This window comes from Cynocephalus volans, chromosome 5, assembly GCF_027409185.1.
Source record: "Cynocephalus volans isolate mCynVol1 chromosome 5, mCynVol1.pri, whole genome shotgun sequence".
In the NCBI taxonomy this organism is placed as follows: domain Eukaryota; kingdom Metazoa; phylum Chordata; class Mammalia; order Dermoptera; family Cynocephalidae; genus Cynocephalus; species Cynocephalus volans.
Genome location: NC_084464.1, coordinates 153,777,383 through 153,794,296, shown reverse-complemented (window position 1 = coordinate 153,794,296; position 16,914 = coordinate 153,777,383). Strand labels below are relative to the sequence as shown.

The window sequence follows — 16,914 nt, the reverse complement described above, 5'->3', positions numbered from 1 at the left end:
TTTTTTATGAAATCTTTGAAGAAAGGAATCATTAGACAGAGACTTGCCTTGTATTTACCCAGGTCATAAGGCATGTCAGCTTGGTGATGTGCCTTTGGCAAGAAGTCCTTAATTAGAAATTCCTCAAGAGCTGCTCCCAGTAGGTGCTTCTTAAGACAAAAAGGTGAAATAATTTAGCGGGGAAAGCCCTTACTAAAGACATTACATCCAGGCTCAGGTGAATGAAAGAAATAATTTGCTGTCAGCAAGAGCAAAAGTGTCATGATGCTGTGCTGGATTTTGAGCGAGAGTCTCTCCTTCGTATTAATAGTAAGTATCATTTTTGTTATTCAACTTTATATGTATATATTGAATAGTCTTTGATTTTTAGGATAACTTGTATAGGAATGCTAATAGCTTAAAGTATTACTCTAGTTAAAGACTAGAATGTGTTAGAAAACATTCAGTAGATATATTTAATCTATCCTTACAGAATCAGGCAAAGTTGTTTTCTGATTGAATTCATTTTTAATTATTTTTAGTCAAGTAGTTTGTTTTTGCATAATGTATGAATGTTTCCCTAAATCAAATGAAGTCTCTGAATTAGACTATGAAATTGGAATTTTTCTAGAGTGCTCAGTTGTTTTTAAAGATTTCCTCCTTCTTGACATCACTGTCAAGCGATGTTGATTAAGAAGGTTTTGTAATGTCATAAAATTACTTAAAGTCGACTCATATGTGTTTCAAATCTTTTTTATAGAGTTAATAATTTCCTACCATTATAATCCCTGTTAAAAACTAATCTGTGAGAAATAAATATATGGACTAATTCTGATTAATATTGAGAAGCTCTTCACTTCACTTTAAAAGAAGAATCCCAAGTGATTTTGAATAGAGGGAAAGGTTGAAGACAGTATCGATTGGGTCTCTTTTTGTTCTACTCTAGCTCTCATGGCTGGGAGTGAATTTGTATCTCTTTATCGACACGTTCTGTTGGTACGAAGAGGAGGAGTCTTTCCATTACACACGAGTTATTCTGGGTGTAAGTAGAGTTGGTGACTACGCATTATTGTTTCAGAAAACGAAATGCATTCTGCGTTCCGTGGCTTCCTTGTTCTCACTGTCTCTTTTTTCTGTCTTTACATATGGACAGTCAACACTGGCTTGGGCACGAGCATCTGCACAGTGCCTGAATTTTAACTGCATGCTAATTCTGTTACCTCTCAGTCGAAACCTTATTTCATTCATCAGAGGAACAAGAATCGTAAGTACTGAAGTATTTGAAATAATCTCAGTTGTAATGACTTACTCATGCAAGTGCCATTGAAAGCAAAGATGTGCTTCACTAAGGAATTCCCAGTAATGCTGTTTAAACTCAGGTTTGTTTCTTTGTAAGAGAGAACAGAATGGCTAAAAATGACCATCAGTCATCGGTACATACGACTGGCCTTCTGTTTTTGCCACTTCTCCTGATACATTTGCTCCGTAGAGATGGAAGCATTATAGCAGCTTGAACTATTACCATTTCTGATTGGAAGCAGACGTGTAAGCAGCTGAGACAAATGCCACTCAGAAACATCTCTCTGATGTTCTCACCCCAGGAACACAATCACGTCACATGTACTTTAGTAACACCGACTAGACATAAGAGGACATTTCCTAATTACATTGATTTCACTGTGTTGGGCACTTACCTGTGTTCTCTGTTAAATAGGATAGCACAGAGAGAATGGGACCTCCAATAACCTTTACCATATGAAATAATTTATTATGCAACCATCATCATCATTTATGAATATTTAGATATCTACTACTTACACCACATGGGTGAGGATGGTGATTATCGCCTTCATTTTCTAAATAAAGAAAGTGAATGAGGTGCGGATATGAGCAGGCTTATTCGAGAGTCTTGGGTTATAGCCAGAGAAGTACTAAGTCAATCATTTTTATTGTGTTGAAATTTCAGCAAAGCAAGTGATAACATTTTGTTTTGCCTGTTTGACTGGTGGCCACTAATTTTTGTGTCACGGGGTCTCACATTCAGTAATTTAGAGGCAGAGGCTCTCATGACATTGTTATCACTGTGATTTTACCCTGAATCGGGATTTTATTTTTTGTTACTCTAGTGCTGTCGAGGACCATGGAGGAGGCAATTAGACAAAAACCTCAAATTCCACAAACTGGTCGCCTATGGGATAGCTGTTAATGCAAGTAAGACATATGTGCCTGATAGATTTTAACAATATCTACTGTTTATCTTTATAGTTTTGTTTTAATTCCCTTCCTCTCAAGTCTCACCCTTAGTAAAGAAATTTTTGCCCTCCATCTAATCACATAAACCTAATACAAATGGGTTTTTTTTTAATTTCTAATTTATACTCATGCATGAGTTTTTCCCTACCAAGACCTCAGTTTGTCAGAAAAAAGTTAGTGGAACTTCATTTTCATTTGTGAATAATTGGGCTTATTGAAAAATGAACCTACTTGAAAAATGAACACTGTTTTCAATATAATTCACATCAGAAATAAAATTGAGCTATGCTCAAAATCTCATTCACAGTAGCAGGAAAATAACTATCAAATGGTACCACGGAGAGTAAATAGAAAAAAGAAGAGACAGATCATGTGAACAAGGTTCTGAATAGTACTGAGCTAGCAGATATAAAAGGATCCTGAAAAGACATGAAGCTTTATAGGCGTATAAAGTGGTTATTATTATATTTCTGTTTATTATATTATAATTATTTTATTATATTATATTATTATATTTCTATTTTATTACATTATATTGTTATTATTATATTTCTAACTCAAAAGGAAAACACTAGAAATTAGCATCCAAGGCCAAGGTTAAACTCTGGTGAGGAATTAAAGAAGAGGAGCAGTAATCAACTGGCTTGTGGTTTTGCTGGAAAACAAAGACGTTGAAATAAAAGGCTATCTGAATGATAAAGAGTTATGATTCAAGACTGTTTCCCTCAAACTAATTTAACTATAAAATGTTTTCCTCATTTGTTTTTATCCTCTCGTGCATAAAAAATAGCAGAGTAAAAGGAACACTCAAAACAAATGTGAATTTAATTAAGCAACAAGACATGACAGACGGTGTCCAAGTGCCAATTAACACAACTTTGGGTGTGCAGTAAGACATGAGGGGAAGATTCTCCCCACTGATTGTCTTTGACAACAGATTAAACCAACCCAAGAAATACTTTGCAAAAGGTCTTTGCAGTGTATTAAGAAATAAGGGTAAAAAGACATCATGTCCTAGAGTAAACCAGCTAAGGAGCAGAGGGCAAAGAACGAGCCTGGTCCACCTTTGTTTTCCAGGACTTAGAATAGTGCTTAATGTATACATAGGTGCCAATAATCTTAATGTACAAGTGAGTGCATGAAGGACTGAAGACTCAGGGAAGCAGATTTCAGCTCAGAAATGGAAGTCTTTTCCAGACTTTGAAAATAACCTAAAATTAATCAGCCACAATGTATATCGACAAAATAAAATTTAAAAAAAAAAAAAAAGAAAAGAACCTAAAATTAGAATGAGGGTCCCTAAAGAGTACTGAGCTCCCTGCCATGGGTTGTGTCCAAGGAGAGGCCAGATTACTCCTTGCTAGGCTCATCAGAGAAGGAATTCAAGGAAAATCTAGGCTTCCTTTAAAATCTTGAGAATGCTTAATTCCTGCACAGTACAGCAAAGTGGCAGGAAGAATATTATCCCATTGCAATAACTTTAAGGCAAAATTGGACTCCCAGAGAAAGTTATAAAGATATTATAGACAGAAGGGTGAACATAGCATCAAAACATATCAGAAAAGGAAACAAAGAATAAAGGAAAATATGCATCATGAAATAGTTTTCTCCTTAAACCTTTGGGTATGTATATTTCTTTATGTGTAATCACACATCAATAGTATAATGTATCAGTAATGTATATCAAAATGTCTCCCATGTGCAGGATACCCTGCAGTAGCTACAGCCTTCTGAAACGAGTGAGGTCAGCCCTGTTTTAGGAATGCAGTATAATGCAGTAGGGGCAACAGTTGAGTGAAATCAGACGGCCAAGTTATTTTAGAGCCCTGCTACAGACGGATTGTGTCATCTCATACTGAAACTCCTTGGACTCTGATCAGCTCCAGGGGAGGGACTGTGTCATATGCATCTTGGTTTCCCTGGTCCCTGGAACATAATAGATCCTCAATAATTCCATCAAACCTGAGGATGAGTAGGAGTCGGCCAGAAGGCAGAAGAGGTTGAAGGAATTACTGGGAAAGGTACAAAACGAAAGAGCAGGAGCTGTTCTGGGAGCCGTGAGCAGTTTGGGGTGGATGAAACATAGAGTGTGCGGAGTGAAGAGATTCAAAATGGTACCAGCCGCCCAAGTTAATAAATTCACATTCTGCTGCAATGAGAGAAAACGGTATGCTTTCTCCCTCTTTCCCTCACAAATCCCTGGAGAGAATCGAGTGTTCTTTCCAGCCCCTTTCCTCTTGAACCCCCACTGCTTTGCCAGGTTCCACAGAACCACACTTGAGAGCAAAGTGCCCCCCTACCCCATGGCAACCAGCAGCGCTGCTTTGTTTCTATTCCTGGCAAAGGCAGGAGGGTGGGAAGAAAGCTCCCTGCTTTTCCCAAACCCTGACAAAGCAATTATTACATTTCACATGAACGAAGAAACAAGGCTGGCAAGTGCGCTCTCAGGGAAAGAAAATGCTAAGCCCTGGTTTCGTAGATACACCTTTGCTTTCCACATTTTGTCCTTCTGGTGGATTCAGTTGGGAGCAGCTGCAAATGTCCCCGTGCTTATTTCATTAGCATCACCCATTATCCTGCTTTTCAAATAGCCGACTGGCTTAATAGAGGTGTGTAACCTTGGAAGAAGTACATCCACATCGAAGTTTGCACGCCAGCCTCTAATTTCTCCTCCGTTCTCCTATAAGTTCAACTGCAGGCTTTAATTGGTCAAATCATTAAAGGATGTAATTAGAGACTAGGGAAGTAGGCTAGGGAGGAGGAGGGAAGAGGCAAAACAATGCATCTGTAATCAAGGGCATCACCGAAAATGCAGTAACAGGAACTGCTTCTTTTGGCTTCCTGCCTTCCTGCTTGCCTGCCTATGATAAGAGCTGCCAGAGCGTTCTTCAACCACTAATAAATTATTTTCAGGGACCTATAACCCCACTGGTATAAAAATCGTAGTTTCACAGCCTCTCCATTCTTATTAATGCAGATCTTTCTGGATTCCCTGGTCCACAGTAGACCTTGAAGACCCTTCTGATTGAAAAGTAGCACTTCGAGCCCAAGCTTCCATCAAAGGAGGCTGTAAATAGTGACCCAGGCAGCTCTCGCTGGCAAATTCTGCAGCTTGCATCTGCCAGGTTGCAGAGGTATACAATTACCCCAGTGCAGCTCCTGATGAGTTGCTAAAATTAGTTTACAAACATCAATAAACATAACAGGGGTGGGCTGAGAGGAGAGAGATCATAATAAGGCTACTGAGAAAATAAAGATTTGGAGGCCCCACAGTTGAGAACAGTCACAAAGGCACATATTCCTCAGGCCCTGACCCCTGAAGAATTGCTCCTAACCAGTTCTGCCTGAGGCACTGGGAGTTCCAAGGAGGCTCTATCCCCAGTCCTGCCTAACAGGATTTAATGTGATTTGCAAATGCCTGGCACACACAGCCTGCCGGAGTCTTCCTGCAGAAATCAGACCACAAATTTGAAAGTTTGCGGCCAGATTCTAGCAGCAAAAGCACAGCTAGGATTTGTCCCTGGGTCCTTGTTTCTAAAGGCTGCTTAATTAGGAGGTGACTAGATCTGAAATGACTGTTATCACCGACAGGCAGGCAGAAAGACGACAGGGACTGACCAGGCTTCCAAGATTCCCCTCCATTACACTTCCTTTGATCTCCTGAAAAATAAAATGAAGGAAAGAAAGAAGGAAAAGGAACTTCCACAGGGCAACTGGCTCTAATTGTAGGCTTTATGATTTTTTTGTTCACTCTTCAGTAAAAGCTTCTTATTTGAACTCAGAAGTTCACACACCAATTAAATGTTCGTGTGTACTGTTCCCAAGATTGCAGCTCTCTTTAGTAAGAAAATAAAATTGCAGAAAGATCCAGTTATAGCATCTTTTAGCCTGGCACATTGCTGTGGGTTATGAATATGCATATTTTGGGCTCCTTCAAGGGCACAGTAGTGTGTACCATAGAAAGTTCACAGGGACACCAGGAAGAGCTCTCTCGCGTAGCTGGTGGCTTTGGTTTTACCACAGAATGAAGAGCCCCATTTAATGTGTTGATTTTGAAAATACATTAAAGCATGGGTTTCATGCTTCATTACTTCCGTATTCATCTACAGATCCCTTTTAGAGTATTAATGTTCCTGGTTAACTTCAAAGGAAGACACAGGAGCCACACAGCTGGAAGGGAGCTTAGATATCATATAGTCTAGTCCAATCCACCCATTTCACAGATGAGAAAACAGAGGCTGAAGGAAGTTAAGTTATTGAGAAGTATCTGCTTCAGTATTCTTTCTGCTACATAATATCACATCTAATAACATGAAATGATATTGATGAGTAAGAGAGAGAAAAATCAAACCATATCACTATTTTATCACATATCTGAAGCAACTGTTATTGTAACATAGACAGCATCGATATTCATATTTTAAAAACTAAAACACATAAAGAAAAGAATAGAAAATATATCTTAAAAAGAACAAAAAAGCAATATCTTCCCTGGTATCTATCAAGTCCCAACAGCCCTGGATTTAGTAGCCAGTATATCTTTAGTTCCAGAAAGAGATTACTACAAAATTAGGATCAGATCAAAGAGGAAAATAAAATGTTTAAACAAGCAAAATGGGCATTAGCAGTTTTCTCTGTGAGAATTGCTGAAATAAACAAAATATTCCACTTTTTTTCTTCTACCTTGTGAAAAGAAAACAAAATGGAGGTTGCTGGAGCAAAGGAATAGTTAAAAGATGAATTTTAAAGTACATGAAAAATACCAGAGAGAATAGTTTTTAATGTATTCCCTTGGGAGCTACCTCTTGAAAAGCATCTTAGGCTTTCTCATACTACTTATTAGTTTCTTCAGCTGTTATAAGAGGACTAGCAATAAGAATAAATAAATAGTTCAATATCTTCATTCAATCAATGTACTTAAATTTAGCTTAACAGGGTCAAATTCTCAAGTGGAAATCAATCCAACAGAAAACAGATTGTGATCAATGACTCATTACACGGGAGAAGAATGTTATAGAATAATACAAAAGACAGAATATTTATCCTGCATTCTCCTTCTGACTGTCACATATGGATTATGCAATGGTAACCAAGTCACTTAATTTGGTCTGAAGCTCAGTTTCTATTCCTGTAAAACGGGAACAGCTCCACTTCCTGTCTGGAGTGCTTTAGTCCCTGGAGGGAGAAGCAAAGAAAGCTAGGAGTGAGGGCAAAGGGGTGGACTGTAAAAGGAGCATTTACACCAAATGTCAAAATCAGTCATAAGACTTAGGAACAGTTTAGCTCCAGATTAAAGTCACCAAATGAACCATTCAAAGAATTTTATCTAAGCCCATGGGAGAAACTCTAGAGTAAACAATTATGTATAACAATTATTGATTAGTTAAAAGAAGCAATACAGCTTAAAGGTCAGAAGATAGGGCCCCAGAGTCATGCATACAGGGTTCTATCCCACGCTCACCATTAATGGACTACAAAATCTTTAACTTTTTGAGCACTGGCCTGTTAAATGGGAATAAGACTAATACCTGGGGATTAAATCAGATAATATGCCTACAGCATTTAGAACAGTGTCTGTTGTATAGTCAACATTCAGTAGATGTTAGCCATGATTAATCATACCAGTTTTTTAAAGACTTTGAGATAATTATCAGAAAACAGAAATTAGGAATACTGGACAATGTTTTTGTTCAATTTAGCAGATAGTTCCCTTTTTATGTATAGCATATTGGAAAAGACTGCTGCTAGATAAACTTTTCTAGCTTTGTGGATCCTGAGATCAAACAAAGCAGCCCCTTCCTAGACATTGGGTGGTACCTTCAGTGAACCCCTATGGAGGCAGTAAACATCAAAGATGCAAAAACACTACCATGTGCTTTGCGTTTTTATGTGAGCTTCAACCAGAAGTATATTTGACTTGTCAACTTAAAGGCTAAAGAAGAATGTGTAAAAAATATATATTAGCAGAGAAGACGTTATTCCAACAATGTTGCATCTATTGATTGATTTCCTGACCCTTTCTTTACCCTTTCTACCTTTCTGTAATCTCTCGTCACTTAGCAAATAATTATTAAATACTTACTGGTGCTAAGCAGTGTTCCAGGTTTCAAGGAAAAATAAAGCCCATCATTGAGGAGTAAAGTCCATTGGGGGATGCAGGTATAAATAAATATTCATAACAATAATGTCTGAGAAATACCATAACGAAAGTATCATTTGTGCCTGTGCGATTAAAGAACGTGTAATAAAAAACAACTTTTGAATCGGCTCTTACAGCATAAGTAGAACTTTGCAAGACAGAAAAGGGAATGATAGAAGGGGCTCAGGTGACAGAGAGAAGAGTCTCTACAGGTAGAAGATGGCATTCCAGAATATATCTTCTAGTAGGACCACAGGGACCAAAATGGCACCAATATTCTTAGAAGTTTCTGCTGTTCCTTTTTTCCCCTCACTCCTCCACACCTCAATCCACAATGTACAGCCATGGAGGGCCTCACAACTCTCCCACAACTTGTATAGACAGTGTGCCAGTACTAGGCCCTGCTGCTTCTCTCTGTGGGTACAGAAAAAAAAGATACCAACTGGGAAATTATGTATTCTCTGGGTAATGAATCCTCACTTCACACTTGAATCTGATCCCTGTGGTGGGTGTCAGCTGGCCACCCAGCCGGGGTGCCATTGGCAGGAATATATCGTTGTCTATATGTTCTGACTGCAGGCTTCCCCGCAGATTTCACAAGACAGGAGAGAGGGGTATTAGTCATAGCATCCTCAGGCCAGATGATACTGTGTTCCTGGGCTTAATCTCTTTCTTTAGAAATTAGACATCACCAAATCCCAGAATTAGAAAGCTCAGTTTACTTCTTAGGAATTTACAGAAGGTATGTTTAGTTCTATAGATACTGGCTTGTTTCAATCCACTAGAAATAACACATGTAAATGTATGTGTGTATGTGTATGTGTAGGGGAATATAGACATATACACTGAAGTTCATAAAGGAGAGAATAAAAGATATAATGTCTGAAAGAGAACAAAAACAATATCTCTCCTGGCATCTATCATACATACTATATACACATATCAGTGTGCATGAGGTACAGTATTCTAGAATAATGCTTTCCGACTTTTCAAAAAAAGAAGTATTATGTTGTGATATCATAACACTTATTCCACATCCAGAATGGTCTTATATTTGAAATTAAATTATAGTGAATTAAGATTTACTTTATTCCTTAACATAATTAAAATGAATGTGGTAAATCATATAATATCTTCATTAGTATTCCATTCACTCCATTCAAGACACTGGGAAAGATACACAAATAAAGCACTTTTCCTTGGAGATTACCGAAACCAGAACAGAAACTTGGGCATAGAGGCATCGTATTTTTGAGTACCTACAAAGGAAGAAATCCATATTGTGCGTGTCCTGTGCCATCTCCTCATCCTTAGCCATCCACATCGTGGCACATTTGTTCAACCTGGAGCGCTACCGCCTGAGCCAGTCGGAGGAAGCCAAGGGACTTCCGGCTGCACTTTCCAAGCTTGGAAACTCCCCAAACGAGAGCTCCCTCAACCCCATCCGGACCTTCCATACAGTGAGTTCATGCATGCTACTAGTTTCTCGTCTGAAAAATCCTTCCTTTATCAGGAACGCTGTATTTCAAAAGCTTTTAATAAAACAACTGGGGAAAAGAAGTTTCTGCCAAATGTTCATGTCAATTTCAGCCTTTTTAAAGTTATTTTTTTCTACCATTAATGTTGCTGAAAGGTTATGAGCAAGGAGAAAAACATATGCACTTAATTAATTCATAGCAAAAATTTATATACTGAAATAAGAAAAGCAGTAACCTGGTAAAACCCTAATATTTAAAATTTTTAAAGCAGCTCGTGATTAGATATTTTTCACTGACATTAGACTCATAATGAATGAAGTGCCATCTAAATCCAGGGCTTATAAATTGGATGTCTTCATTTTCATTTTGCAAATTGTTTTTTGGATCTCTTCTCCTATGCTTCATACTTTGGCACACATACGAGTAGCTGGTTTGCCAAGTCAAATACTGGGTAAAACAGCTAATTTTATAATAAGACCTGAATGGCTAGTGACATCATTAATGCTAATGACCTGTGTGCACAGAGTGGCAGCACCTGCGGGAAACAAAAAGAGAACCAAAAATGTAGCCTCAGCAATCCACCTTCAGAGATAAAGACATTCCTTTCCCTTAATCCACCTCTTTTTCATTGATCTAAACCTTTTTTCATGTACTACCATATTGGAATATGGGTTCAGCATGTTGCACAGGTTAAAAAAATCTGTATTGCCCAAGAAAAGCCTTAAAGCAATACATTCCAGCGATGGAGATCTGTCTGTTAATATCCAGGCCATCTCCTTAAGTGGCCATTTTGCCCAGGAAGCCTTATTTGAAGAAGGGAAATTCGACGTCTGTTTTGGGGAAGATTCATGTCATGGGCCCTAATTAACCTAAGATAATTTTCAATATCGGGCCATTGATCAAGTTGGCCTACCTTTTCTTAGGTGACAGCAATCAGAAGCACAAATTCCACAGTTATAAATCAAAACTACAGAAGCCCTAAGCATGTGGCTTGCTTTTGGGGTCACTGGGTGGGGCCACAGCATTTTTCTGGGCACTTATGAGGGTTAACACTTTTCCCCACTAAGGTTCTGGACAATTCGTTGCTACACACATCCAAGAACAAATCTCCACATTTTGAAGAGACTATATAATAAATAATATTTATTTTAAATACTTTTAAAGCAATTGAACGAGATAATTAAACTACTCCCACTACAGTTATTTCAAAATTTTAGAAGCAATATACCATGCAAGTACTAATTAAGCTCAGGAAACCCTCTAATTTGGGATATTTGGAAAGAGATGAGTATCAATAACACAAAGTGTATGTTACAGAGCATTTCTAAAGAGATGCAGTGGCCTTGCTTTAGAGGATACATTGCAACTTAAACCAGCCTGTGAATTGCAAGGAAAGAGAAGTGGGGATTTGCTTTAATAAGCAAGGAAGAATGACTTGAAATTAGCACATCATATGATGTAAATGGATTTCTAAAATGCCTGAGTATACTTGAAAAAAATATCTTTTAAATGTTTTAGACATACTCCTTTCAATTTTATTTCCACACTTTGCTCTGCAAAGAAAAAATAAACAACAGAGAAGTCCCTGTCCAAATTACCTCCAGATCTCACAGAAGCCCAAATTAATGAGGTTTTACTGACAAAAGATATAGTGTGAGTTTATTGAGCTCATGGTCGTTTCAATGATAGTAATACAATGTATGAATACTAATAACTTGGCAAGAATGTAGGAAACTCACAGTAAAAACAAAATGCTTTGTGATTCATATTCTAAAGGCTATTTAGCTGTCCCTTGCACTCGCAGGTCAGAATTCTGGCTTGTGGCAGTATCCATCAGATAAGAGTAGCTGTACCTTTATTGATCACCTAGGATTTACCAGGCCTTATTCCAGGTCCCCTGAGATAGCCTGAAAGAAATGCAAGTCATGGTCTTCCCAATTAAAAAGCAAGAGCAAGGAATAACTACCAAGGGAACAGAGTGTGCAGCTGCTTTATTAGGAATGCCCCCAAGGAACCTCTCAAAAAATGTGTTTATTAGTGTTAAAATGCAATTAAGCATGGTGATCCACATTTTTATTTTAAAAATTAACAACCTAAAACTCTGATTTATTTTGCAGTATTTTATCTTAAAATGCTTTTTTTTCATGTATTGCCTTAATTTCAATTCAACGTAATAACTTTGATATAAAACTTGATTTATACAAATGAAATAAAGAAATTAATAAAATGGCACTTTATGAAATTTGTGCAAAGCAAATGTCCACCATAGGATGGGGGAGAGGGAAGGGGAAGGAAGTCACTTCTTGAGTTGTACCAGGACCGTTGTTGAGGTAGATATGCTTCTGAGTAAAGCATTGTGAATGGCTACCTGCTTGGACTCTCAAGTACTGATCCTAAAAATGGAAAATGTCCTAAGATATTAATATCACGGCATTCATTTTTTTAGAACACAACCACTGAGTTGCTAATGACAGTAGCAGGCATTACTGGCCTGGTGATATCTCTGGCTTTGATCTTGATCATGACCTCTTCAACAGAGTTCATCAGACGGGTCTCCTATGAGTTGTTCTGGTACACGCACCATGTTTTCATCATCTTCTTCATCAATCTCGCTATCCACGGGGCAGGGTAAGTCCTTACTATGCTCACTGTGTTAAGATCTTTATCTCTCTGAAACCCAAAATCATCTTAGAAAGTCCTTCTGATGGAGGGCCATGACATGCAGTGACTAAAGGACACATATAATGTGTTAAAAAGCACATTTACTGTGGCAGACACTTTTTAGTAACACTGAAAATAAGCTACAAAGGTGGTGAAGTATTCTGTTTATTTTTCCTAGCTGACTCTGTTAGTGAGTCTTGACGTGTTTATAAGATTTAGGAATTCTAACGAATGCTGGATGACAGTAGATCTATGTTTCATTCAGTACCTGTTTCTGCAATCCAATTGATGTGGGATTGGTCAGGATATATGTTTTTGACACCCAGATTTTACTCTGCTTAACAAAAACCATTAGCTAGGAAACCCAGTATGCAGAAGGGGACAGTATATAAGATGGCTAGTCTGACCTGGGTTCTAGATCCAGCTCTGCCACTAGTCGTCAGAACAACCGTGGGCAAGCCCACTAAGTTCTCCGGGTCTCAGTTTCCCCATCTGACCTCTAGGTTCCTTTCTGCACAGACATTCCATAAAATGCTGTTCTGGCATTCAACACCTTCCTGATACCACTAACCCCTTCATTAGGAAGCTGGAGCCAACACCTGAAGTATTTCAGAGGGCAAGTATATTCACCCTCAAACATAATGCTTTTGGTTCTTTAAATATTAATAAATGATTATGGCAATTAACCAATTGCTGTCTATGAACTAGCTTGTCCCTTTTAGTATTTCATAAATTGACACCTTTTTTTTTCCATTTTACAATTTTCAAAACACATTCACATGCACGATCAATTTGACCCTGACCACAGTCCTGCCAAATAGAGAAGGTGCTGTCCCATTTCACAAGGAGGAAACATGGGCAGAGGGTCAAGTGAGGCATTCAGTGTCCCACGATGAAAAACTGACAGTCAAATCTAAGACGCCAGGCTTCAGACAACCAAACAATTACTCTTAACAAGCCCTTGAAGAATGAGTCCTCACGTTTATGAATTAAACCATCCTTGACACCTGCGAAAATGTGGGAGGTGACAGTGAAATGCCCTGCTTGGCTTGCCAGCACCCCCTCCTCTGCTCCTTACCCCAGCAGAATACCCTGTTCCCCTCCTCCGTCTCCCACCACCAATGCTGCTGGGTGCAGAGGGTCCTGTACCGGAGGTGGGCTCTGTGTCTGCACAGACCTGGGAGCGCAAGCATGTAGTCACAGAGGCTGCCTGGCTCAGGAATTCACACAGCCTTGGTGACTCTGGGTCCTGCGTGGGGACCTACAGCAGCTCTATGGGATTTGCATCTCAGCAAGTCAACTGCCCCCTCAAACCTCCCTCCTGCATTACATGCTCCCCCCTTCAGAGCCCCCCACTTCTAGAAGGGGGTCCCCCTCCTGTCTCTGCCACTGCCTGTGCCTGATTAAGAGTTCCCCCACCATCCATCAGCTTGTCTGACATACACACATTGTAGAAGGAAGAATTACCCCTGTGGCATGGTTTACCCTAAAAGACTGCCCATCCCTCCGCTCATCCCTAGCAACCCAGTCAGCCAACCTTTGCATTTATGCTGCTGCTGGCTAAAGGCCCTCTACTCTCTTTCAGCTTGAAAGTATTTGCGATTGGCTCTTCTCAGTGTGGGGTCCCTCACCCTGCTCTTCTGCATTTGGGGAGAGTGCTGTGGGTGGTGCATATGTATTCCACCTTAGAGATGGGCAGTCCTCCCTTTCTACTGCTGATTCTGCTCCTGATGCCGGGTTGTCAGCCCTGCAGCACACTCTTTATAATCCACTCATGCCTAGAAGTCCTCTTTGCTGAAATTATGCGAGCATCCCCCAAACGTAGGCCCCCCGCATTCACACCCCACTGCATCATAGAAGCACAGAGGATTTCAGTGGGCAGTGTTTCACTGGAGATTTTTTTTAATATCCAAATAACATTTCATACGATGAAAATTTTTAAGTCATTTTAAACTAGTTGAAGGGCTTATTTTGGGATAAGAGCCTCATTTAATCTTCTCAGCTTGAAGTGTTCTATAGCTACTGTTTACAGCAAAAGTAATTTGCAAATTCTATACAAAATGCCAAGTAAAAGTAGGATTATTGGAATGTGTTAAAGCACACTAATCTTCCTATTATGGGATGGCATAGATGAAGACATTTTTTTTTAAGTTTAAAACTTTTTAAAAGATACAGCATTTGTGGGAGGATCTGAGGCTTCTTTTAGAAAATATAGGGAATGTTGCTGCCAGCCCGAGAATGAAGGTGTTAAAATTCATGAGTCTTTCCTCTGGCACCCACATATTATTTACTCTTCCTGTGCCTGGGCATCATATGTGCATTGGAGATCTACAGATAGTTTTGCTCATCTAACTCAAAGTGATGTTATCAAGTTTGGATGACTTCCATGAAACAGACTGGGACAAAGGCCAAGATGTCAGTTCCAGCTGACACCAGGCTGTTTCTAAGGGTATTACTGCTCCCTCCTCCCATGCCCTAGGATGCAAAAGGGGACATGCTACTCCACGGCTAGCCAGGACATGAGTCTGTGTGATACTAAAGTTTCTCACTCCATCAGCACCATGTTTCTCAAAATATGTCAACACATTTTGTTTAGAAACACCTAGGAATTCACCAGTGGGTAACCCTAGGAGCATGTACCAAGGCAATTTGTCAGTGGTCAGTCGGCAGTGCATTTGTAGCAAATATAATACAGCAGGAGTACAGGACTTTTTGTCCAGTGCTCCATTCATGAAACCTGACTTCTCTCTCCATTCTTAAGTCTATCAGGACAGTCTTGAAGACACACTTCATAGTGACCTATTTTGACCCTGTCAAACAGTAAGCCTACTAATAGTCACAGGGGGAAGAATATCATTATTCAGGAACAATTTTTTTTATTTCTTCATTTGGAAACTTCTAAGCACTCAGAAACAAACCAAGAAGGATAGAAGTTAAATAAATCTGCAAAAGAACCAAATAGTGCAAAGTTAGCCAATTATCCCAAATCAGCAATCAGGATGAGATGAAACCTAATTAAATTCAACAGTCTACAAAAGAATGTGTCCAAACAATTTCCCTTCATTATGGATTCTCTAATATAGACACTTTCCATTTAACACAGGATACCACAGAGGGGCACTTCTTTTCTGGGATCTTCAAAGTTATTCAAGACTTCTCAAATACTTATTTTTTAAAGATGCACAGAGAAATGAACGACAGCCCAAATTTCAAGAAGTGGATGTGTTATTCCAGAGCCCACCATAGAATATATATCTGTGATATAACAAAGCTACACCAAGTCAGGTTGACATTCTTTTTTTGTTTTGTTCATTTGTTTGTTTGTTTGGTTTTTTTTAAAAAAAACAAGTCGGATTGTTCGAGGCCAAACTCCAGAAAGTCTCCGGGTCCACAATGTCACCTTCTGTAGAGACCACTATGCGGAGTGGCAGACAGCTGCTCAGTGTCCTGCACCTCAATTTTCTGGCAAGGAACCCTCGGTAAGAATGAACCCAGGAGCTTTTAAAAATAAATGTCCCCACAGTTAAAATAACTAGAGCTTTTATATGCTTGAAAAAAGAACAGCCCATTTCACCACTAGACAAAGCCAACTCTTTATTAAGTGTGCTAATGGGGAAATTGAGTTACGGATAATTCTAAAAGAGGTTTACTGCCAAAAGCACTCTGTTCAGCTTTGAAATGTGTTCTTCTATTCACATTTAAACATAGATGGCTGACATTGCAGGAGCTCATAACAGAACAATAATGTCTCCAGAGGAATTAGCCTCGTGGCTGATCACCCTCTGCTGTCCCCAGGCATCTTCAGCTCCCTGTCCCCCAGCATAAATGCCCTCTCCATGCCAAGAGTTAACAGCATCGCTTTTGAAACTTACATTAAGTAACAACCAAATGAGAATCATTCCCCCTTTATAAGCTTGCCTTCTTTCTTTCTATAATTTTTGGGATCAAAAAAATTTGGGTGTACAATGCATTTACTTCTTGTTCTAATTAAGCTCTTGTAACAGAAATAATGACAGTATTAGCCAGGAAGAGACTTAACTAATTTGAGTAGGTAATTTTGTCCACAGATCGCAAGAGTAAGATTTCCCAGATATGCTGTAATCAGAGTTAGTGGCATAAGTAAAAAGAAATAATAATTCATTTCACCTCCTCAGGTATCTTAGAACAGTGCAGATCTTTGGGACATCTGGGTGGTGCATGAATGATAATAAATGAAGCTGGCAGATTTAAAAAACTAGGAGAAACCTGTGCCCAAAAATATGTATCATAAAAAAACAGGATAATAGTATATAAATGGTACGGATTTAGGAAATTGTCATCAACATATGAAGAATATAAATGATTGCCTTTTTTAAAAACCCTCAAATATATTAAATTAAGCACTGGATTTTAAGGGTGAAACCA

The 16,914-nt window shown here is 38.9% G+C and overlaps 1 protein-coding gene across 1 annotated transcript in view; it reads left to right on the top strand.

The window, feature by feature from the left end:
* The first annotated feature begins 261 nt into the window (after positions 1 to 261).
* NOX3 (NADPH oxidase 3) overlaps positions 262 to 16,914 on the top strand; it is a 53,561-nt gene continuing 36,908 nt past the window's right edge. Inside the window, exons 1-7 of the mRNA XM_063098006.1 lie at positions 262 to 309; positions 926 to 1,021; positions 1,133 to 1,243; positions 2,106 to 2,190; positions 9,686 to 9,831; positions 12,296 to 12,477; positions 15,860 to 15,989. Coding sequence (XP_062954076.1) covers positions 262 to 309; positions 926 to 1,021; positions 1,133 to 1,243; positions 2,106 to 2,190; positions 9,686 to 9,831; positions 12,296 to 12,477; positions 15,860 to 15,989 — 798 coding nt within the window. The remainder of the gene's footprint in view (positions 310 to 925; positions 1,022 to 1,132; positions 1,244 to 2,105; positions 2,191 to 9,685; positions 9,832 to 12,295; positions 12,478 to 15,859; positions 15,990 to 16,914) is intronic.